Source organism: Melospiza melodia, chromosome 5 (genome assembly GCF_035770615.1).
Source record: "Melospiza melodia melodia isolate bMelMel2 chromosome 5, bMelMel2.pri, whole genome shotgun sequence".
In the NCBI taxonomy this organism is placed as follows: Eukaryota; Metazoa; Chordata; class Aves; order Passeriformes; family Passerellidae; genus Melospiza; species Melospiza melodia.
Genome location: NC_086198.1, coordinates 2666283 through 2690091, shown reverse-complemented (window position 1 = coordinate 2690091; position 23809 = coordinate 2666283). Strand labels below are relative to the sequence as shown.

Sequence of the window (23809 nt, the reverse complement as noted above, 5' to 3'; positions counted from 1 at the left end):
CAGGTATTTGTTTGCTATGGATTCCCTAATTCGAATTGGAATACCTTCTCATTTCTCCTGCTCACTTATTTTTTTACTTTCTGCTTTTCTACTCCCACATCCCTGAGTGTGTTTGGGAGAACAATGAAAACGTAGCCTCAGTTCCAAAATACATCGAATGCAGAACTTTGCTCCTAGAAGAATGCAAGAAAGCATCCTCAATTTTTAGTCCCACTAGAGAGTTGTACAGATCTAGGTCTGTCTAAACACCAACACTTTTTATCAATTATAATCTGTTTGGACAGGAACTTTTTTTTTTTTTTTCAAGAATACATTTAAAAGAACCATTTAAAAAAATATATTGTAATTCTGTAAGTATTTAATGCATTGGCAATGATTATCACTATCATCGCAGACTGTTCATGCATGAAGCATGATTTTAGGGAAGAATTGTATCTGTTTGCATGTGCTTGAAAATTTTTTGAAATTTGGCATTTGTATATTCCTGCTACTTGTGTTAGTTTCATAAACTTTATTTTTAACTGTTGTTGTTCTCAGTACACCTCAGGAAATACATACCAGCAAAACAGATGTTTAAAATACTTAAATTATTGAGAAATAAATTAAAATAATTAATTAATTAAAAATATGCTCTTCCCAGCAGCTTAACATCATAATAATGGCTAAAGTTTTCAGTAGTAACTAAGATGAAAAAGATCCTTCTCTTGTGAATGTAGTAGAAAAATCACAAATCTATCAAAAATCTGGCAGACTGAGAGAAAGAGTTCACTTAAGACTAGAAGCAGTTCATTACAAGGCACCTCTCCTGAAAAAAAGCTATGTCATTCTCCTTGATTCTAACACACCTGGCACGCAACAGAACTTGGTTTGACTATCAGCTACACAGTCAACACTCTGTGTATTACTGGTGCTCATAAGTCTAGTGACTAAGTCTGAACTTCAAAAAAGTACTATTAATTTTGTTACCTTGAAATCAACACGTAGTCATTATTACTGGTTAGAAATCCCCTTTCAATAGTAGAGGTTAAGATATGATTTAGTAGAAAGAATAAGTACAAGAAGAAGATTGCTGGGGTTAGGAACATTGCAAGCTTTCCTTTTAGTACTGAATCAAAGGACAGCAAACTGAGAAGCAGCCCAGAGGAGAAGAAACCCATGTGAACAGTAAAACTTCTTTTTGAACGTACTATCCTGCTTTGCAGAAAACTAGCCTCTGACTTCCTTTCCTATCATACAGTCTATGAGGTTGACTTCATTAGTTTTCATTGAAGTGACTCAATATTCAGAAATCAATTTTAAAACTGCAACACAGCAGATATTTTGCAACTTAATTTTAATCTTTGGTACAGAGTGGCATTGATAAAAATTAAATAATTTTGACTTATAAAATCCACATTTGCACTTAAGAAATGTCAAAACCTTGCATTATTTATTTGAAGAGTGATTAAAATCAAGCTGCAATGAGCCCTCCAGTATCTCAGACTCCATGCATTTGTTTCTAATAATAAAGGCCCTTAAGGCATCCTTACCCGTTATGTCAAACCAAAGTGGTGTTCCAAGAGGTTCAACAGCTATTACACCAATCATGTGAGCAACTGGGTCACTTTCCATCACCGTAAAAGAAAAAAATGATTCCTCAAAATAAATAGGCTCTGTGGGTGGGACAGGCTTTGGAATCCATTCTATGTGAAGCCGCGTAGTCGAAGATTTTTGTGGGCGACCATTATCTACAGCTTTAATCTGCGAAACAGACACATCTTTTAGGCCACAGGATCACATAAATCATTGTGTCACATAAATAGAAAGCAGTAATAAGCTCCAAGCATGTTTGCTCGTGTGAGATATTTCCACAAAGGTTAAGTGTCTCTCAAAGTGCCACTTGCCCTTCATTATCTGGGCAGCAAATGGAGAAAAAGTATGCAGCACCTGATAGCAGCACAAACTGTTACCATAAATTCACTTTTATTTTGCTTTCTTCCTGAAGGTGAGTCAAACTGACTGCTTATGTTCCCTCATCACATAAATTATCTGCCAAGTTCTGGGAAAGAACGGCAGTTCTTAATACAGAATACAAACATCTCAAATCATCCCTCAATAAAAACCAAACAAACACAAAAAAAAAAATACTTCTGGATTTGTAGAAGCTTTCTTCCTTCAGATACTGCAGTCACTCACCTGCCAGCTACTGAATAAGAGATGAATAGATAAAAGAACACGTTACATATTCATGATATACAGGATTTTCACTCACTGAAAGGATATCGTAGTCCCTTGCTGCAGAAAACTTCTTTGATGAAACCACTCCAGTTTTTGGTTCAATAAAGAATTTGCCATGTTCATCACCGTCTTCAATGCTGTAGGAGATCTCTGCATTGGGGCCTTCATCTTTATCTGCAGCAATAACTCGATAGATTGGCTCTCTCCTGGCAGCTCTCTCTCGCTCAGGCTTACCACGCTCCGGAAGCCGAATTTTGTAGAATTTTTGCAAGAATTGTGGCTTGTTGTCATTCTCATCTAAGACCTTCACAACCACCCGTGCAATTGTTGATTTTGCGGGAGTACCGTTGTCTGTTACCGTTACCTGTTTTCATTAACAAGGGTAGAGTTAGAGCTCAAACTTGGTCCTTCAACAATGCTCCTCCATAAATGAGGTTTTCCTACAGCTGCCCAAACAACTGTACAATTATCCCCTAACTTCAGTTGAAGCACTTGCCTAAAGCTATTAAGTATTTACAAAAGGTACTCAAAAGTATATTCAACTATTATCCTAATATTTTGACACGTTTAATGCAACATGAAACGCAAATATTCATGCTCATGTCTAACAGATGGTGATTTCCACATATTTGAATATCTGTTCCCTTTAGGACTTGTAATGGAACACCACCACATAACTTTCAGTTCAAAAAAAACCCCAACCACACCCAATGAGAAAATCAAAGCATATCCCAAATGAGGATATTACAAGGTGAATGGGATAATATGGCAATTAACATAAAATTAGTGTTGCCCTGAACCAAGCAAATAACAAAGGCAAATTTGAGAAACATCTATTTGATTTGAATGCAACATCAGTTTTGAAGGCATTACTGATGACCAAGAGTACACTAAGATATGAGAGAATAACATGAAGCTAAGGTAAAATAAATGCATAAGAAAGTGTGAATTGGAACCCAAAAACCACAAACTGGGAATAAAAAAATGGGGCATGTTAGTTACTATTATGTAAGCAGAAGTTCAATCAAAGATCAAATTTAATACTGAAAAGGAATAAAACCACCGACCCATCTGGCCAACATTTCAATGCTCAATTAATTAGCTCAGCACTTGGGTCTGTCCACCATTCTGTGCATTTCCAGGTTTCTTTCCAACCTATTATCAGAGTTGTAAACATAAAACTAACACATGGGAAAACTGCTACTTTAGGCCAGGCTGTCTGTCAGTGTGGCTCTGTAGTTAAGAGCTCTTCTGTCACATACTTCACAGACTTTTAGTTAAAACTTTAGCAACCAGTTGGGATTCAAAATTAACCAAGAATTATAAATTACACCAGCAGGCAATAAACAATGTTCCAAACTAAAGAGCAATGAGCTTAAACTGCTATTTTATACAGAATGATGAAAGCAGGAGGATTTAGGTACCGTTACGTGACATTGTAATCCTAAAAATAAACTTTCTGAGTTCTGTACGTGTTAGCTTAAGGTTATAAATTAAACTTAAATTAGCATGACTGCAAGCAGACAACTGCCCATAACATTACACCATGAGTGTGACTTCTGGCGTAAGTTTTGGCCCAGAACAAGTAGCACACATACGTGTTGTTTAGCTGCAGCCTGAGAATTCACACAATTCAGACACCATTTTCAACATGTGGGCACCCTGTTCCAGGGATAAGGTGCAAGCAATCAAAGCCATATGGGCCGTGTCACCTCAGGATCAGAAAACAATCCACAGCTCATTTTATTTACTGAATAAATCTAATTTTAAAAATACAGGATAATATATAGAGAAGTAAAAATCATGATTTAGCAATTTTACAACCAATATACATAGCAGTGGTCAAGAAATAAGACAAAACCGACACAAAGTGCTTTGGGAAACTGAGACAACTGATCTGAGGAGGCAAATTTGAAAAGAGAATTATATAATTACTTTAAAATATACAGGAGTATTATGTCTAGTACTATATCAGATTTGCGTTTAATTAATTTTGTTACTATTACGTCTAGAAACACGCCGCAGAAGAAATTCTTCCCCACTGCTACTTAGGTACAAAGCATTCTTTTCAAAGCTGATACAGAAATTAAAATAATGATTAAAAAAATTGGTCCAACAGCTGCATTAATCCAGCTCACAATGCACCAGAGGGATACAAAAGGCCCAGGAAGACTGCACATATACTGCAATTATGCAAAAGGATAGTTTGTGCTGTCAGAGAATAAATACATTAATCTCCACGCCTCTGCAGGCATTTGTCTCCTATTGGAACACCTTTCTAGGGATTTCACAAGTTTTGAGTAAGTCTAGAGGTGCTTCTCTGTCTTTAACATTAATTTGGCCAACTCCCATTGCAGTTTTTTATCTGTCATCCAGGACAACAGACACAATAAACACTACAGATAAATCTCAGGACACAAGGATCACTGTGAATATTAAGTCTTCATTACAGGAGAAGTACCACGCCATTACACTGCTTGACAACATTGTGAAACTGGATGACAAAGTTCTCTATGTGTTTTCCTTTCAGGTTCCTTGACAGAGAATGACAAAAGCTCTTAAATAAACTCCAGGCAATTAATCAAATGTAGTTAAATAAAAGCATTATGTCACAAGTTTCATGCTCTTGGATTCGGGCTCTACAATGCAACTGATGAGACTGGTAAAAATGTTATGCAGAAAAATAAGGCTACTCACATACTATCCTTTTGTATTCTCTGTATTACAAAAACATTCTGCACTTCTTTTGCAGAAGCCTATACTCAGCAAAAGTTAGGCTAAAATAGCTATTCCAATAATTACACAGGAAGAGAAAAAGAGGAATCACACTCCTTTTAACAATCATGCCTTTGTACCATTCGAATGTAAATCTTTGTTTTGAGATACAGAAAAAAAAAAATTGCATTCAATCTGTACCTTTACTCTTTTTTAGCAAAAAAGTCTCAACACACAGTTTTTATAAGATAGGTGGTTATCTGCATTGCAATATAATGAACACAGTAGGAAATTACTTCTGAAATCCAGTTTTTTGAATTCTTCATGGCAGACTTAATTCTCTGTAAAAGAGCAATGAACTTACAGTCACTGTTTTTCGGCAATCTAAATAAATTATTTACCTCCAGTATGTGCTCTCCCTGCTGCTCTCGGTCTAGTTTTCTGGATGTGGTTGTAATTAGCCCTGCAAATGTAAGAGAATAATTAATCAGATCCTTCAAGAAAATCATCTGAATGAAGGTTAGGTTAAATCAGCAGTTACTGGTATCCTCAATATCAATTTCTTCTTAGGTGGCCACTTCCATTTTTGTAGAATTTATGCTTTCATTAAGGGAAGGGGTGAGGGGTTTCCCATCCTTAAAAGGTGTGAAAATATTCTTTGCAATCTGAAAACTAAGCTGTTTTAACACTTAAGACAAACACAGTTCAGTGTTCCAACACACCTGTGTGTGTTATGTTTCTGACAGAGTAATGAATGCAATTCTCCCACATGAAATCTTGTTTTCAAATGCCTTTTTCAAAGGGTGCTGAGGGACATTAACTGAATTAATTACCTATTTCTTGTGGAGAAACACCTATTTGTATTATTAGTGATAAAGGCAAAAGAAGGATAACCTGAAGAGATGCAATAATTATAGAAAAAAATAGAGCAATTTGTTCACCTAATTTCACAATGACAAGCAAACAGTTGCTGTTGACAATAGCAGAGAAGAACCACAAGTTTTTGATGCATGATGCTACATTTTATCACAAGACTTTGATACACTCCTGATGCAAGATTAGGAAGGCATGATGGATTTTTTTCAAATGAAGGAAATCAAAGAGTAAGAAGTAACAAAAAGACAGTGAAATTTAATACAGAAGGATCTTATTTGAATTCATTCTCCCTAACAGTTAGTTCAGAATTTTAACTATTGAGTTATGCAAAAAGTAAACTTGCTCAACTCTCAGTTATAGCAGAATGATTTGCTATTGGGGGAGTTAACTGTGCAATGGGCGCAGCCACATGAGAATTCAGTTTCTTTACTGCACAAAAGCAAAGAAAGACATTTTGTACCTCTGAAAATTAACTTGTACCTCTGAAATTTAACATTTTCAGACATACAAATTGGCCCCACAAACACCACTGCTGTGTTCACATGGGACTGAGCCTGTGCTAGTAAATCCTGCTAGACCCAACCTGGCCTTTCACGAAGCAAACTCCAAGGTTTGGATTTGCCCAGCTTAAGCAACTACTGAGCAAAGCATCCCATATCCCCTGAAGCAGCAACACAGAGGAAAATGCAATGTCAGAAGACATTTTATGCAACTATCTCAGCTTTTGATAGTGAGAGGAAAGCATTGCCACCTTGATCCATAATGTCAAACTGGAAAACAGAAAAGCAATTACCCAATGAAGAATTAAATAGATCAAAATACAAGTGGCATACTTCATGTTCCATTTTCTAACTACAGAATAAGTTTTTTATTAATATGACCTTATATAAGGAAAATTAAAATCCACTTTAAAAGTTTTCAAAGCTTGTCTGCTACAATAAAAAGGCCTTCAATTTTCTCTTGGCTGATAAAAAGCAGAGTTTGTAAGAAAAGCAATCAAGACCTCAAATTTCGCTTAAAAGAGAAAGGCCAAGAGAAACAGGATTGTATACCACAGGTGCATAGCTACTCAGTGCTTCTGACAAAAACAGCTGTAGTCTACTTATACCAACAAAACAGACAGCCCACACTAAATAATATGAACAAAACCTATATAAGGCGATATTACAGCTGTCAACTGTTCAAACAACTGTCCTGCAAAAAACAGACAGGGCAAATAACAGCTGTTCCAATTATGGTCAAATCTGCCCTTGTTTTTCCTGCAATTTTGTTTGCCATCATATCAAATGTATTATTTATCTAGTATTCTTGACAATGATATGTCATCTTCTCCTGCTTTATTTTTATGCTTTTACAGCACATAGAAGATACGTTTGCTATTGTTAGGATATATCTTTTGGTATTATGAATTGTCCATTGTTACAAAGAAAGGGGGAATGAAAATTAAAACAGACAAAACCCTAAAGCAAACAAACCAAACTACAAGGAAAAAGGTTGCATCATTACTGTGAATTTAGGAAGGGGTAAGGGAAGAAAGAGAATATGATGTTACAGTTGTCTATTAACCTTCTTGAGGTAATATTTTCACACGGATATTACAGAGCTGTGAACAATGACAACTGAAAATATTTATCGTCACATATTCTAAAAAGCTTTGCTTTTCTGCCCAAGTCTAGATAACACATTTTCTTTTTACACTATGGGAAACAGAACAGGACTGTTAATTGGAAGGGCACAAGTGGCACAGCTGCCACCTCATCTGCTTCCTTCCAGCAAAGGGACTTGCAGGTGACTTCAGGAAACAGAAGTTCTCCTAAAACCTCCTTCTACTGAGTACCTCTGTAAAAAGCCAGCACAAGCCCTCCCATGAAGCATTAATCTCAAGGCTCACCACAGTTACAAGAGAAAAGGGTAGACTGCAGCACAGCCACGAAAAGCTTTGTTGAACTACTGTTGGACAGGTAAGTTGAAAATGGGGAAAACCTAAAAAAACCACAGGAAAAATAAAGCAACCTAGCAGAATTACTTCATAATGCTTGCATTTCTCTGAATATTCAATAGTTAGTCTACATCCTCTGACAATAATAAGACTCCATCTCTCACAGCAGCAGCAAGTAGAGGATTACATGAGATCAGGAAAATGGCACGTTTCAATAGCTTCCTATCCATTTTATTTTTCATCAAGAGCTATGAAGACTGGAGCCACTCCTAAAGATGGCAATTAATACTTGGAGAAAACCAAGTATCAATCAAAAGACCATTCAACAGCTTTTGCTTTAAGCACTCGAAACAAAATTCTACCACGCTCCACTACTTTAGACACTAATGATTCTTAAAGGAAGTCTTGCTCCAGATAAAATTCCTGTTAATGAAGCTGGTCAATACAACACAAATAGGTAAGCAGAAAAATATCCAGCAAGAACAAAATATACATGCTTTGATCTGTTAAAACTTCCAGTCTTTTCAGCCAAGCATGCCACACTTCTGTTAAAACACTTCAGACCAATAACAGAAGGGCTTAGTCTTCACCATATATATCCTGTATATTCAGCAGAAACTAATGCCAACAAAGGAAATGTAACACTTCTGGATTTAGAATCACATACACATGCATGACATTCTTTTTATTTAACTCTTTACTGATAGACACTTTCCTAAGTGCAAATTTAGCTTCAGCAAAGTTTCTCGCTTCAGCTTAAGACTATAAAAGGTTTGATTATTGCAATCACTACATTTTTCTATTCTTGCCAGGGTTTTCTATATTACAGAATGTTTAATGCTGCACCAACAGATTTTATGCATTGTTGAAGAGCTTTCCTGAACTACTGCTGTGATAATAAGGTCAAGTGCTCCTATGCACATTAACTGCCTGTTAAGAGGGTTGGGGACAATCTTTGGACCTAATGTAAGTTAGCTCCCTGCAACAAAAGTCACCACTCTGCTCTGTTCTTAAGTTTTTTTAGATGGAACTCCTTCTATTTTCTGTAACACTTTGTATATATCCTTGCTGTGCCCCTCCCTCTACAAAAATAAATTCATGATCACATTTTTGCACACGCCACATCCCCAAAGGAGCGGCAAGCAAAATATTTCAATTAAGCTCTGAAGAAGTCTGTAAAACATTCAGTTTTGAAATCTTTGTTATGAAGTGGGGAGAATGTGTTTATTACTGAATGAAATAACAGCATGTGTGAGAAACAGGTCACTTGTGACAAACTATTCTATTTCAAAGCAAAACTGACACAGAGCATTGTTTTGTAGCCATATTCCTGCATTTTGCTTCTGCCTCCTTTTATCAGCTCCCCTCTCCCAAAACCAACAGGAACAATAAGCTCCAGTAAGTTACATCACTGACTTTTATTTCACCTGAAATCAATGTCACTATGGCAAGATATGTCAAGCATTCTTGAGAAATGCAAGTTCATAAAAAACATTTCTAAGATAATGAGGAAATGGTATCTCTAGTAAATTGGTGCCATTTTTGTATTTAGTAATATTTAAAAACTTGCCTCATCAGAAACATGTTCAGAACAGCAGCGTAATAATTTAGAGTCTTTGGATAAATCATAGCTGCTCTGCCTCACTAGCTGGAGAGTCACTAGAATCAACTGAAACTAACTGGAAACATCTGTAACAAATAAAACAAAACAAAATGCACGAGTAGCAAATACAACTCTATTCTCTCTTCATTCCTTATCTGAGTTTACATTCTGAGGATACCTGCTGTCTATTTGATGTCTACCCAAAAACTAAGAGAATTACAGCTGTATTCAGATAAAACTTACTTCAGATTTCCATTTTAAATAACAGAAAAACAAATATACAGAAATGCAACTGCAACGTACAACTATGTAAATCTGAATAAAACTCTACATTTGGAGTAGAAATTAGCACCAGAGAGCAGATATTAGCAGGGATTTATTTCACATTGGTTCCCAGCTACATCACACTATCTCTGTTTCTGAAGACTAACACATCAACAATTTTCATTCAATGCCAAAATGACAATATCCTTAAAAAACCCATAGAATATTAGGTGGGCATTGTGTTACGAATTACCTATTAGCTATCTTTATGGCATGGATGATCTCAGTGATGAAAGAAGTGGCATCAGAAAAAGTGGTCTTTGCAAGGGGAGGAGAAAGGCTCAAAGTTTTTATTTTGCTGCGTATACATCCTGCATCCCCATGCATTTGTGCTTGCACAAATAGCTGCAGACTTTCCAACTGCACATTCAGATTGAGAGGATGAAGATTCTGCAGATGGGAGGGAGTTTGCCTGTTAGACATGGCCAACCCCCACAATGCACCAAAAGACTAAAGCAGATGCCAAGTGTACCACGCTGCCTCCAATGAGTTCGAACTGATAGGCTTGATTTGAATTAGTGTAACACTATTTGCATTGCAGCACACAAAAACAAATACAGTTTCTCTGATCTTTGAATGCATTGGCATTGAAGAATTAAGGAAGCAGCTACAAATTTTTTTATCACTAACTTCAACAGATACAGGTCATAAACTAAATATGAGGACATATTTGGTCAATGTGGCTTTTGTCCTCTGTGTCAAATGTAAACCATAACTAACCAGCAGAAATGGCTGCTCTGGATTGCATCAGTCAATTATCACTTAAACTCTCAGTTATGATTACTGTAACTTAGTCAATTATTATTTTAGCTCTCGTTCCCCCATTTCAACCTCCAAACCAACAAATTACTAGTGAATGTTAAAGGGTTTTCTTTTTTCAACATATTGTTATGCCTTCAGATCTGTTTACAAGGTCTTAATACGTAAATCAGTTTAAGATTTGAAGGAAGCATGGATTTTAAACTCACACATGGCTGTAATGGTAATCGTGTTAACTACTGCATAACTACTACAGCCCAAAAGTACTGAGCAAATTACAGCAAATATTCTGTAAACTGAACACCAATTATGTCTCTTCAAGTGATAGAGATACTGTCTCACTTCAAGGCAGGGTTTCCTACTAATCTTTGTCATTTAAGAAGTAGTGTATTATATTCAATTCAAGACAGCTTTCCCTTCTAGACAGAGGAATATATCTTTCTTTTGTATGACAGACTAAGAAGTTCACAGAAATCAGTAGTTTCCTCCTCACAGAAGTACTAGGTGTGATCAAATCATGTCTCAGACATCTCTCATAATACAGTGAGTGTCTCACTGTCTGAAAGATCTCTTATGAGATCATTTTAAACTTCTTCTGATATCTCAGCACTTTCCAAAATACAAAGAAAATAACTGATAAAACAATAATCCATGATTATTTCATCACTTGACACATGAAGACAACTTTTTATTCAGTCTTCTTTCAACTGATTAAAAGTTAACTGCGTTTTACATGTAACATCACACAATCAATGACCATCAGAAAAGGCCCACACTTTCTTTCTGAAGATGTTCAGGTAAGTTTTTGGGAAAACTACAGTCAAACCTTGTTTTCTACATAAGCCAAAAATCCTCTTCACAACCAAACCAAATGAACAGGTTAATAAAACCAGGTCAATAAAAATTAATAGCAGAGGATTGAAGACGAGATTCCAGCTTTGCAGCTGGCAAAAAAACAACTGTCTTATGAGCCACGTAGTGACTAATGATGACTATTACAAGATCCAAAGTCTAACATATCACCACTGTCCTACATCAGCATGAAGGCAGGCTGCTGAGTTAAAAAAGATACAACATAGTGCTAACAAGCTATCATGCTGGAGCAAATTTGTCATAAAGAAACTGAACTTTGGTTTATATAGTCTTAAAGATAATTCCTTAGCAATTTCACTTGCTTTTCATTCCTAAACTCTTCCTTGTTCTACACGCCTTAATAACTCTCATCGAAACCAGCAACAGAATTGTCACCAGTAAGTTTCTAATGCTGAAATATGATTGTAAATATACAGTCCCAAGATAAACTAGGATTATAATTTAAAAGCACCTTAAATGGCTGCAAATGCCTCTTCTGCTCAAGTACAACACTTAAAAGCAATCATTACTGTTCTTTCAACAAAGATCTCAAAAATAGTATCACTTTTCAAGAAGAATTGAGAGTCTGAGTTCCTCTTTCCATTCTCCTAGCCATATACTCTCTTCTTTAGTTCTGCTGTTGTTTGCTTGCTCTCTCTGGCCTCTTGAATTTTACCTTTTTTTGCTATGCAGTTCTTTAGGTAGAACAAAGATTCATTCTGCCTAGCAGAGTGCACAGCCTGTGGCTAGGAGACTTTTCTGGATTGCCTAAATGCACTTTTGGGGCTAAAGGACTTATTTTCTACTTCATATATAAACTTCCTCATGAGGGTAATTACACAAATGAGTTACAATACCCTGGCTTTAAAACAATTAAAATGGAAACCTACTGCAGTACACCCTGATGAAGTCACTGTTCCCTTTTTGTTAAGTATAGCAGGATGGCACTCAACTAGTACAGTCTTTCACAGTTTTGGTGCCTTTTCCTCTTCAATTCCCATGTAGAGCCATTCAAGCAAAAGCCAAGAGGACACTCCCACAGTGTACAGACACCTAAGTAAACTCCAGACTGAAAAGTCTGAAACACATTAAGAACTACATTGTGTTTGCTCTTGAGATCACCTTTTCTTTTTACTTAGATATTTCCTTATTCCTGTTTCAAATGCTAGTGCATATGCTGCGGATTTCATCCACAAAAAACATTGTTAGCACATTTGTCCCAGACGAACACTTCTTGCTCTTTGAATAGTACTCCATGAAAAGTCAAGCAATAATTGAGGTCTCAGTCCTACCCAACCCAGGACTGCATCAAACAAGGGGTAACACCCTGCCCATAAGGGCGTATTTGTGCAGCCCATTTACTGAAGTACAGTAATATCACAGAATATGCTGAGTTGGAAGGGACACGCAGGGATCATCAAGTCCAGCTCAGTGTTTATGAGTTTGCTGCTTGTTGCCAAGACAGACTGCAAGTTTTGCATACAGCATCAAAAAGTATGGCTAATATTTCATACCATGAGGCACCATGTTTGTCTGCAACCAGGCAATTTAACTACTCAATCCTACTACTATAAAGTGTAACTGCAAGGTGCACATCTGAAGCTGAGTCACTTACCTGAACTATTTCAACAGCATCCTGGAATTCGCTGAGCAGAATACTCATTAATCACATTTGTGATCTGAACATGAAGCAATGACAAGCAACTCTCCAAATATTATTTATGTACATCATAAGGAAAAAAAAATAGTTTACGTAAACAGCTAAGCCATCCAATACGACAAACACAGTACAACTTCAATTTCAACTAGATTTCAAATTAAGTGTAAAATTAATGCTTATTGATCATATAATTGTAGAAAATTCCAGAAATGTATCTAACTAAAAGTAAAACATAAATGCTTTCAAGTAATTTTAAAAATAGCTGCCTCTATTATAGTAAAATTTCTATATTTGCAGATACTCTCTAAATAGTGTAGAGTGAGTGGATATGAAAATATTATCAGAAATTTCAGATATTAACTTGTTTTCCCACTTACAAAAAAGACCTAGCACTTCAAGTGCTTTTAAAAAGACAAATCAAAGTAGCTTTTTGCAGAATTAAAATATTTTTAAAAACATTTGGGCTAATTCTGATTACATTTTCAGTAAAGAAGAAAATCTGTCCTAGAGACAGTATAATCAAATACTTTACTTTCTCTGCCTGTCACAGGTAAACACTTGAGCTGCTACATACACATCGAGCTGTGTGACATAAGTGAACAATAATTCAGCCTGGCATGGCTTACCAGCTACAGAAGTTACATGAAAGAATTCCACATTTTGATCTTTATTTAATTTTAAATCACATAAGCGTGCAATATACTAACACTGGTTTTATCCAAGTTCCAAAACATTACGTCAACTGGGATTAAAACCCACAAGTAGTTAAACAACAAAGATTTCCTTTGTTAAAATGAAGCCAACACTACTCTGTGGTCACTGACCCTTCATTTCCTCACTAAGTAATTCTCCAGGGTTATCGGAAACCCACGGAAGTTGTTTGCAGCTGTACCCATTTCCCGTTTCACTTCGGTCTCCAAATCAGACAGACCAACAGACAGACACACACACACACACTCTCCATTAAAGGTCACTGTGTCAAATGCACAGGACACAGTTATGTTCTGAAATGGGAAATTTCTCAAAGCTTCTGCTGAATTCCCTAACTAATATCCTTATCTAAATGGACTATCTCCTACACCATAGGATTACTAATTTCCTCAAAGGTACATCCATAATATTCTCATAATAAATACCAAACTGCTTCATATATAAATTATGGTTTATATAATATATAAATATTTATAGCTTTACAACACTCCCAATTAGGTCACACAGTTATTTCTATTTTACACCTGCAAAACCTAAGTATGCAAAAAATAACAACTCAAAATTTGTTTTGCCATTCTCCTGTCCACGTTGTGAACCCAAGTCCAGTTTTCAGAGGTATGTATCACTTTCATACCAGTTTTCATTAAAAGCATAGAAAGCTACACCTTTGTGATCAGCATTTCTGCCAATCTGAAACAAAATTGTTATATTCGGTACCTCTCTTCCTCCTTCGCTATTATTGCTTTAAATTTCTGAGGCATGACTTGTCAAGAAAGTGTTTCATTGCTACCCAGCCCTGATTCCCTCCCCAAGCCAAATCTGGTTGGCACAACAAATGTAACACAAGTCCTAGGGAAGTGGAAAGAAGCATACTAATTGGGCAGAAGTTCAGAAATTATTTCTAGCCTGAATAAATGTGCAAGGTAATACAAAAAGATTATAAGGGCCCTATATGGATACCTGGTTAGGATTCAATTATCTTGCTCAGTAATGCTAGAGGGAGCTGGAACTCCTTTCTCTAAGCAAATGCAGATTTTGCCCTTCTAGCATGCATGCTGCACTTATAAAGCAATATAACCTTCCTTCAGGCACCTTAACTCAGCAATCTTTGACATATTAATCATACAGAGCCTGTAACACTGAGCAGCAGCCATATTTAAAAAACATGGCATAGCAAAACTATTTCGTCCATATGGAAACTGATGCAGAGTTTAGGGAAGATTTACAGAAGGGGGTACTTGGAAACAGATTGCAGTAAGAAGCATCAGATACTCAGTAAACCAGTAGCATTTCTGAGAAACTAATCAGTCAGTCAATAGCTCTTGTCATGAAATGAAATCTCTACTTTTTGTGAATAATGAAGTATATCCTACAAAGATCCATGTCAGCAAGTTTCTAAGAATTCAGGATTATTGCATTAAGACAATTTCAGTCTGGAGCCCACAAAGTTCTAGAAATGCATTAGCTACATCAGGAGAACAGAATGCAGTGTTTCACTTGATATGTGTTACGTGTAGATTGTTTCTATTTATAATCTGTATTACTACTATGTGTGGGAATTTCAGCCATGGACCACAGTACCATAGCCTTAAATTTTATGAAGAGAAAGGAAACAATGGATCCTTGACCAGGAGAAGAGATAGCAGCACCTTACCACCTGAGCTGTATTTTAACAGTCACCACACATTTTAAGAATCCCAACACTAGCTTTTAGTTGACTTGAAGTGAATGTCATTACAGTTCTCAATTCACCTTTGGGGATGCACAACAGCAGATATTAAACTCATACTGTCACTTCCAATGTTTCAACAGGATACAGTGAAAAAGATCTGATTAACATTCCAGCCCCATCTCCCCTGTGGTTGAAAGGAAACTGGGGGCCCTGGGGAAGGTTTCTCTTCCTTGGACAAATACCTCACTCTGGGATAACTTCACCGGGCACAACAAGGATAATATACACACATAAGCAAACAAGACAAGACTTGATCTCTCCAATTCTAGTCAAATGTACTCTTCAGCTGAGCCCTCTTTTAAGTGATTGGGAAGATAAAATGCACTGTGTTATAACTAGAACAATAACCAGTGTCTTTTAAAGTTTTTTCAACTCCTTAGCATGTCAATTCCATTGAAAACACTTTCACATCAAGTGAGATCTATTCAGATTAAATACATTCAATATCTTATAGACAGAAGAGAGACTTGAGAACTTAAGAACTTGATAGTCAAAACCCAGCCCCTGTGTTAGTGCTCACTGCAGACTAACAGTTTCCAACTGGTCATGTACAGGATAGGCAGTATGTCCCATTAGAGCACATGAAATGGGAAGATAATTATATATATGAGTTAGCTTTTTAATTTCTCCATTGAATTATCTGAGTGCACTCTAGGAACAAGCTTCCCTTCTCTGCTCTGCCCACCTTTTTCCTTTCACTATGTTTAAGATGTCTGTCTAGAAGCATGTCTACTTAGCATTACAATTTTAACAGTAATAGCATGAATGGCACATGACAGGTGAATACCTAAGCCTGGGCCTTTAATTATATTGAGGGGAAAAAAAAAAATTTCTTCAGCTGAATGTAAATCAGAGGGAGATTCTTTTATTCACAGTGCTTGTGTTCTGAAATATAAGGATTTAATAATTTCCAGTTGCTCTTTTGCTTTTTATTCTTTAACACCAAACTGAGGACTGTGGATTGAACTGCTTGCTTCTAGTGCATGCGTGCTACAATAGAGGCAGGTAAGAAGCTCTCTTGACAGAAAATCTTTATTCCTTTTCTATTAAGTGCTCCTTATCACTTCACCATCTGTTGTGCTGAGCTCTCTCACTCAAGGTCCCTTTGTAACATAAATGAGATCACAGTAAGCTACTGACATAGAAAACTGCAAACTCTGTCCAAGACAAGTCACAGCCTCCCAGCGCCCTAATTCTACCCATTAAATAGGAATAAAGATATTTCTTTATGTCAAAACTTCAGCAAGGGAGGTACAGTAGTGTCTTTTTTCAAAACAGAGTTTGGAAAATGCCACCTGATGATACAGGGGGCTGAAAGAGGAGGAAAAGAACAGAAGAAAGAGAAAATGACCTGTAGTTTTGTATCCTGTATATTTTTCAGGAATATTTATGGAAACAATAACCAAAAATAACTGGCCAATTATAGAGTAATGATGAAAAGAATGGAGGTAGAATTTATGTTCCTTTGCAATTTGAATACTGCAGTCATTCACTTTGTTTCCACCCAACTCACAGGCAATTTTATTTCCATTTTCACAGTATTATACTGAGACAACAAAAAAATATCAAAGTGGCGGGCAACAGAACTTTTTCAAAATCATAAAGCACAAGGAAGTAGATAAAAAAGCAGATTTTTGTTTCCTTTTGCATCATGTAAAATGAGAAAAAAGAGACAGAGTAAAGCAAATGGAAATAAAGCATACAAACACTTTCTGCATTCACTTCAGAAGACTGTGGTTGAATTTCTCTTGCTTTACTTTTCAGGCTCCCTTTTCTCTAAAACCAACATTTTGTAAATACAGTGTTTAGATGAAGGCTTTAACTATACTAAATATCTTCTGTTGCTATAGCTATTTCATATGCCCCTCTTGGCAGTGTTTTCACAGATGCAGCACACGCTGACAAAGAAGTTATTGGCAGAAATAACCCAAATAACATATCTGTGTTTGCACTCAGAGCTTTGCTGACACAGCAATTGCAATTGATAAAGCACACAAGTCTTTCATACCCTGAGCTGAAACAACTACAGAACAAAATGAAGGCCATAGCATTCAAAACATTTTTTCACTCCATTTTTCCTCCTTTAAGTACCCTGAAATTGCTTCCATGAATGGGCAAGAGCTAAATTAATAAAGCTTCTACTGCTCCCTTGTACTTACTGGGTTGTAATAGATTAAAGTCGCTCACTGCGCCTCTGCAGGGCCTCTAATCTTAAACTCTCTGAATTGTGATTTTAAAAAAATGGCTCAGTGAACCAAAAGCATCTCTCATAATTTTTACTGTGAAATAATACCTAAACACAACATATGAAAAGCTAAGCTGGGCACAACCGTGCAAAAAAACCCCAAGTTCTTCTCTAGGCATAAACTGTGGGGAAAACATCCAGTATGTGTATTATTTCTGCACATTCAGAAGAAGGGATGATATGCAACACTTAAAATATTTTCAAAATTACTAGGTAGCTTCAGTTAAGACTGATTATTTTGCTTCCCGTCTGTCTGTCCTACAAACCTTTCAGTACCTGCAATTCAGTTCCTAAGAGGTTACCTGGTTCTTGTGTTTGTACTCCCCTGTTAAAACCTCAGTGCTTTTTTCTGAAGCTTTCCAAATAACCAGTGAACTCAGACTCTATATTTTCAGTGCATAAAAGCCACAGCTGAAAATAATCCTGCAGATTATGTATTTCTAGCAGCAGCAATAGTTAATTACAAAGAAAGAATCTTCTGACTGTGGGACAAGTGAGTCTGCAGGGAGTAAGTGGCTTATTTTGCTTAGACTAACATGACATCCTCCCCCTGGCCACCAAAAAATAATTTTAAAAAAATCTATAAAGACAACTGACAAAAAAAAAACCGTATAAAGACAACTAAAAACAATTTGGATGAAACTAAATTAAAATATGGGTTTTTACTGTATAGTTACTGCACTGTAAAAATGTATGGACATTGACCAGTCTAGAGAGGAGCTACTCAGAAGTAAGCCTGCAGAAAACACGCCTGGTGTGGATGTCAAGTACTTGGAACCAAGTGCTCCACTCTAATATCTCTTTTTCTACATGTCTATATATAACTTACTGACACAGCCCAAGACACCAGCTTAACTCCACTACTGTGAAAGCATGTTTCCAACATCAAACCAAAGATTTTGATTTCACCTGGTTTATGCAATTATGCAAACACATTAATTTATTAATACCTAAAATAAAACACTGTATTGTACTTACCGGTTTTGGGGTTTATTGAGAAGAATCCCTGTGGATTTCCACTTGTAATCTTGTAGGTTAGTTTTTCACTTGAGCTCGAATCTGGATCAAATGCCTCAATCTGAATGACAGACACATCTTTAGGTGAGTTTTCCATGACCTCTGGGTAATAAACTGGTTCTGTGGTCTGAGGAGCATTATCATTGACATCCCCAACTTCTATGTAGATTTCAATGAAAGATGATAAAGGCACAACGCCTTGGTCTGTTGCATAAACAGTAAGCCAGTAATGCGAAGTGGTCTCACGATCCAGGTGGTCTGCAGTCTCAATAATGCCTGTTTAATGGGAAGAAAGATAAATAGAAAATGCTCAATAAGTATGCAGAAATGTGTAAAAATACAGTAAGCAACAAGTTTAAGTAAATTAATAAATCAAAATGAATACAAGTTCTAAACAACCAACACTGATTCCACAGTGTGTGCTAATACACACACACACACACATTAATCTGAAGCCACAAAAAATAAAATCACTGTAAGAGTTTTAAGCAATTATGCGTCATTTACTAAAACAATATATTACTTTATTTCCTTTCCAACATCTTTTGAAATACATCAGACCAGTCAGCACTATTCATAAAATCAGTTTTGCCTAAAAGAAAAAATTAAATATTTAATTCACAATCTTTTGGGACTTGAATGACCCTCTGTACTCATTACGGTAAACTGTATACCACATTAAACTATCTGGTTTAGATGCCAAATCCTTGATCTCTTTACTATTATTCATATTAATGAATAACTACTTAAATGTGAAACATTTTTATCTCTGTACCCAAATGAATTATTTGACTGAACTTTCTTTATATGCTGATTTATATTCACACAGACATGTCACAGAAAAAAAAACAAACGTTATACCAAATGTAACCCTTGCAACATTAGGACTAACCAATGGTTGCCATTACTCTGGAAATGGAAGGCAGCAAAAATAGGAGCAAAAATCTGGTCAATCTTACAAACATAGAATTAATTACAAATAAGGAGCTACTATGTAATTCACAAACTTAATAAAAAGCTGTCTGCTGAGCCTACAGGAGATTGTCTAGGGCAGAAATGACTAAAGAATTTACAGCATGAAGAAATACAACTTTATTTTTACAAGCAGCTTGATCTACATGTACAGCCACGCTATGCATGTGTCACAAGGCTATGGGCTATGGTGTAACCCATGGGGGATGAATATTAAATAGTCATGGAACCATGGCAGAATAAAACTTCGCACTTTCCTTTTCCTGATCCAATCACTCCTACAGGGTGTCTGATTTGAGATATTTTCTTAAGAGAACTTAAGATCAACCTGATACATGTCAGGATGAGGAACAGAGCAAGCCCTTGCAACCATTTCAGTGGAAATTTTGAAGGGCTTTGTCATGGCTCTTACTATTTGTTGTACACTCACACACCAGGACTAATCGGAACTGGAGCCAAGATGAGTCAAACTATCACCACGACAGCCAGTTTTGGACTTTGGATAAAGCCACATAATGCGAGCATGCATGATGAGGCACTTCTACTGAGCTCATTTACTTCACACAGATACATATATCTCTATATACTTACGTATACACACCATCAGACAAACAGGATCTCAAAAAAACTATGCCGCTGTTTTCACAGGAATTCTTTGGGAAAGGAATTAACTCTAAGTATGGCGTGATTCACATACTACAGACATTTTTTTTGGATACATTATACTGACTGAGCAAAATATTAAGGAATTACTTATTTATTCATTACTTTCTTTGCCTTGTGAGAAGCTGGTCTGACCAGGGCAGGTTAAAATTTTAAGACGTCAATAAGATCACTTCAGAAGAGCTGGAGGGGATTGAAACTGATGCTTAGACCTGCAAACTCCCATATATAGCATTTCAAGCAACACAGCATTTCAGAACTACCACCAGATGTCAGTGTGGAAACTGGTTTAATATAGTGCCAAAGGCTACAGAACTGGGGTAAAAAGGAGGGGCATTGCAATCTCAAAATAGGCATGCATTACATGCAGTCTATAAGAGTTTTCCTGAAAGTAAACTACTGGCTTTATAATTTCCTTTTTTATCTTTCTGCAGAACAACATCATCAACAAGTAAGTTTAGGTGTTAATTAATACTGATATTTCACATTTCCAGTCTCTCTGCCTCAGTATTTACATTTTGTTTGATGACAGTTTTACTATTACAACAAAAAGGTAATACTATCCAGTAATCATTGGATTTGTGCACTGGTTACCTGAATAGTTTCTGCATAAATTTCCTCTAATGGACACAGCCTTGAGCACTCAGTTACCCAGATTCTATTTTGTAACTCATGGCACAACTTTTGTGTGACTCTACCTCAGCCAGGAGACTTGGTTGAGAGTAATTAAATTTGTTACTTACTGTGGCCTCACTTCTAAATCTAAATGCTGGATGTAGCATACAAACAATCTTAAATCTGGATGGACTCTATGTATGCCTTGGAAAGTTCTGTAAGCCCTTCATGCCCTACCAAAGAGAAGACTGGATTGTATTAACTCCCTTCCAGCGAAGGTTCCAGCAATGCTGCTTTTTTATTTGTGATTCGTGCTGAAAAGAGCAACTTTTTTTTATTTTACACATCCTACTTTCTAAACAGTAGCTGCACCAGAACAGGCATATTAATTTAAAACTGCTTTGACTGATTCTAAAGAAAGATAAAAAGAGACTCTTGTGGAAATGAAGCTTACTTCCTGCAATATGCTCACCTAACATCAACAAAATCTACCTCCCTAGTTATCAAAGCTCTCCTCAGATAAAAGGATGACTAAACCTATTCTACTTTTGTAGTGTATTAGTTCTCAAATGTCCATTCCCTTAAGTCACATCCATCACATGAGATGAAGAGGGAAAAAACAGTACCACACCGGAAAAATTAGTATCTCAAAAAGAAATATGTGGGAAAACTTACAGTATGATACAGCGCACATGGGCAACTTTGTCTTTTGGTTAATTTTTAATTCCAATTTAGATCTGCATTTATAATGTTACTTCTGTATTTTACATAGACTTTGTAGAGAAAGGCTTAGAATCTGTCTGATGATCTGACCACTGGATGCACCATGTAACACAGGTTCCCCAATAGGATAGCTCTGCTTTCATTAGAATGTCCCAATTTCCTACAGGGGCACTCACATAAACTCTGAGCATGCATTACTCAAAGTGACGGGGAATTTCATTGGTTTTCCATTTTCCTCATGTTTCTCACTAAACTGATCCTGAATTTGAGGATGAACATTTTTTTTCTTTATGTGGCTTTTATAATTCCAATCTGAAATAAAAAGCATCCACAAAAACAATTTTATGATCAGTCACCTACGCAAAACCGTCTACCTAACTGTTCAACACTAATAAATGGGTTAATTCCTGAGTGATTTTTTTTTTTTTAAGGTACAAAGGGCACAGTTTAAAATAGATGCAATAGACAGGTATGAATGTGCAAGCTGGGAAGCAGATGCTTGTCCTACCCCTGGAAGTGTTCAAGGCCAGCTTGGATGGGTTTTAAACAACCTGGTCTCTGGAAGTGAAAGGTGTCTCTGCCCATGGGCACAGAGTTGGAACTAGATGAACTTAAAGGCTCTTTCCAGCTCAAACCATTCTACAATTCCATGATTGCTAGAGACAGGCATTGCAGGTAAGTGGATTAATTACTTTGACAACATCAAAAATGAAGACTCAAAATAACATTCCTGCATCATAAAAGCAATGAAAAAGAGAACAGGAAGGTACAGAACAAAAATTTCCCTTTCCCAATAGCATATTGAGAGCTATGGAGGAAAGGCCACCACACCTAGCTCTGCTCATTGCTCAAAGCTGCAGGCAATATAGCAAAGGAAGGGATGACTGGTTTATTAACATGACTCAGCTTTCTTCATGATGTTTGAACCCAGCAATAAAATGGAACAGATATACTAATCCAGCACACATCTAGGGGTGGGGGCAGGCTCAGACAATCAAAACTTGAATTTCTTCTGGTTCTATATCAGCTTTTATGTCACAAAGTACAATAAAAACTAAACACATATAAGTGTAAGAAGTACTTCAGTTTTTTCTCTGCCCCCTCAACAATCTTACACCAGTAATTACAAAACACAATCCTATTGTCGTTACTCTAGTTGAAATTGCTCCTGCTTCTAAAAGTTTAACACTAAATCTTTCCTGATTTTGCCTATGAGAACACTAATAGCTTCATTTTTAATTTCTATTGAACAATAATGAATAAAATTGCATGAAAACTTCAGTAGCTTACTACACCTTCTAAGGAACAGGAGCTCAAAAAAAATGACTGATTACTTTTGTTAACAATGATAACAATCGTTCTCCTACCAAATCACAAGTCAAGAACCAGTCCTTTAAGCACATCAGTTTTCTGCTTTTGCAAATATTGACTACAGTAGCCTATTTCACATTTCAGGGCAGCACAAGACTGTATGCTGCCTAAAAGCCAGCACTCAGCACTTAAGGTGTTAATAAATTCACTGGTTTCTAGTTCCAGTGGTTCTCAAGGTAACAGAGGAAAAACTGATCAGGATTCCTCTATCAAAGTGAAATAATAAAACAACCTAATAAGAATTAATTTGTTTTAATCTTGCAAACATCTAGATCCCTTAAGCATCAGTAAGATATTGATCATATCATCAGTTTCAAGAGCATGTTTTGGCTCCTAGAAAGAATTTTTCCTTTTCTCTTCAAGTGGTACAAGGCACATTTAAGGAATACACCTGAAGTGCCTTTACTGTATCTTCAATGCTGTAAAAGCTCCATCTCCGTTCTAACTCTTCCCTCATTCACAGAATATCTTTAATCAGCAGATTTCCCATCCATCCTCTATGCTAAGGCAGTTAGCTAATTTTGACTTTTACAAACCATTTGCTTTTTATGTAGCAAGACAAGCTGAGAAATCTACTAATGAATCTTTCACATGTATGGTAATCCCAAACACTTGCAAACATTGTTATTCAAAACATAAGGTGAAGTGAGGATTCAAAAAGCATTTTTCACTCGACAGGCTGTGCAATCGTGAAACCTTCCAGGTGATCAGGACAAAAAGAAATTTAAATTCAGTCACTAACCACCAGAGGGGAGCACAAAAGAGCTCTGATGAAATGTTTCTCAGTCATCGGCAAGAGGACATCAGAACTGATT

The 23809-nt window shown here is 36.4% G+C and overlaps 1 protein-coding gene across 5 annotated transcripts in view; it reads right to left on the bottom strand.

Moving 5' to 3' along the window:
- The window catches only part of FAT1 (FAT atypical cadherin 1), a 100521-nt gene that overhangs the window by 44704 nt on the left and 32008 nt on the right, over positions 1-23809 (bottom strand). For all 5 annotated transcript variants that reach the window (XR_010027728.1, XM_063156010.1, XM_063156012.1 and 2 more), the window contains exons 3-6: positions 18612-18926; positions 5334-5395; positions 2252-2581; positions 1530-1740 (exon numbers count right to left, since the gene is read on the bottom strand). Coding sequence is in view for 4 of the 5 variants with exons in the window: in XM_063156010.1 (XP_063012080.1) it covers positions 1530-1740; positions 2252-2581; positions 5334-5395; positions 18612-18926 (918 nt within the window). In the remaining variant the exon portion in view is untranslated. The remainder of the gene's footprint in view (positions 1-1529; positions 1741-2251; positions 2582-5333; positions 5396-18611; positions 18927-23809) is intronic.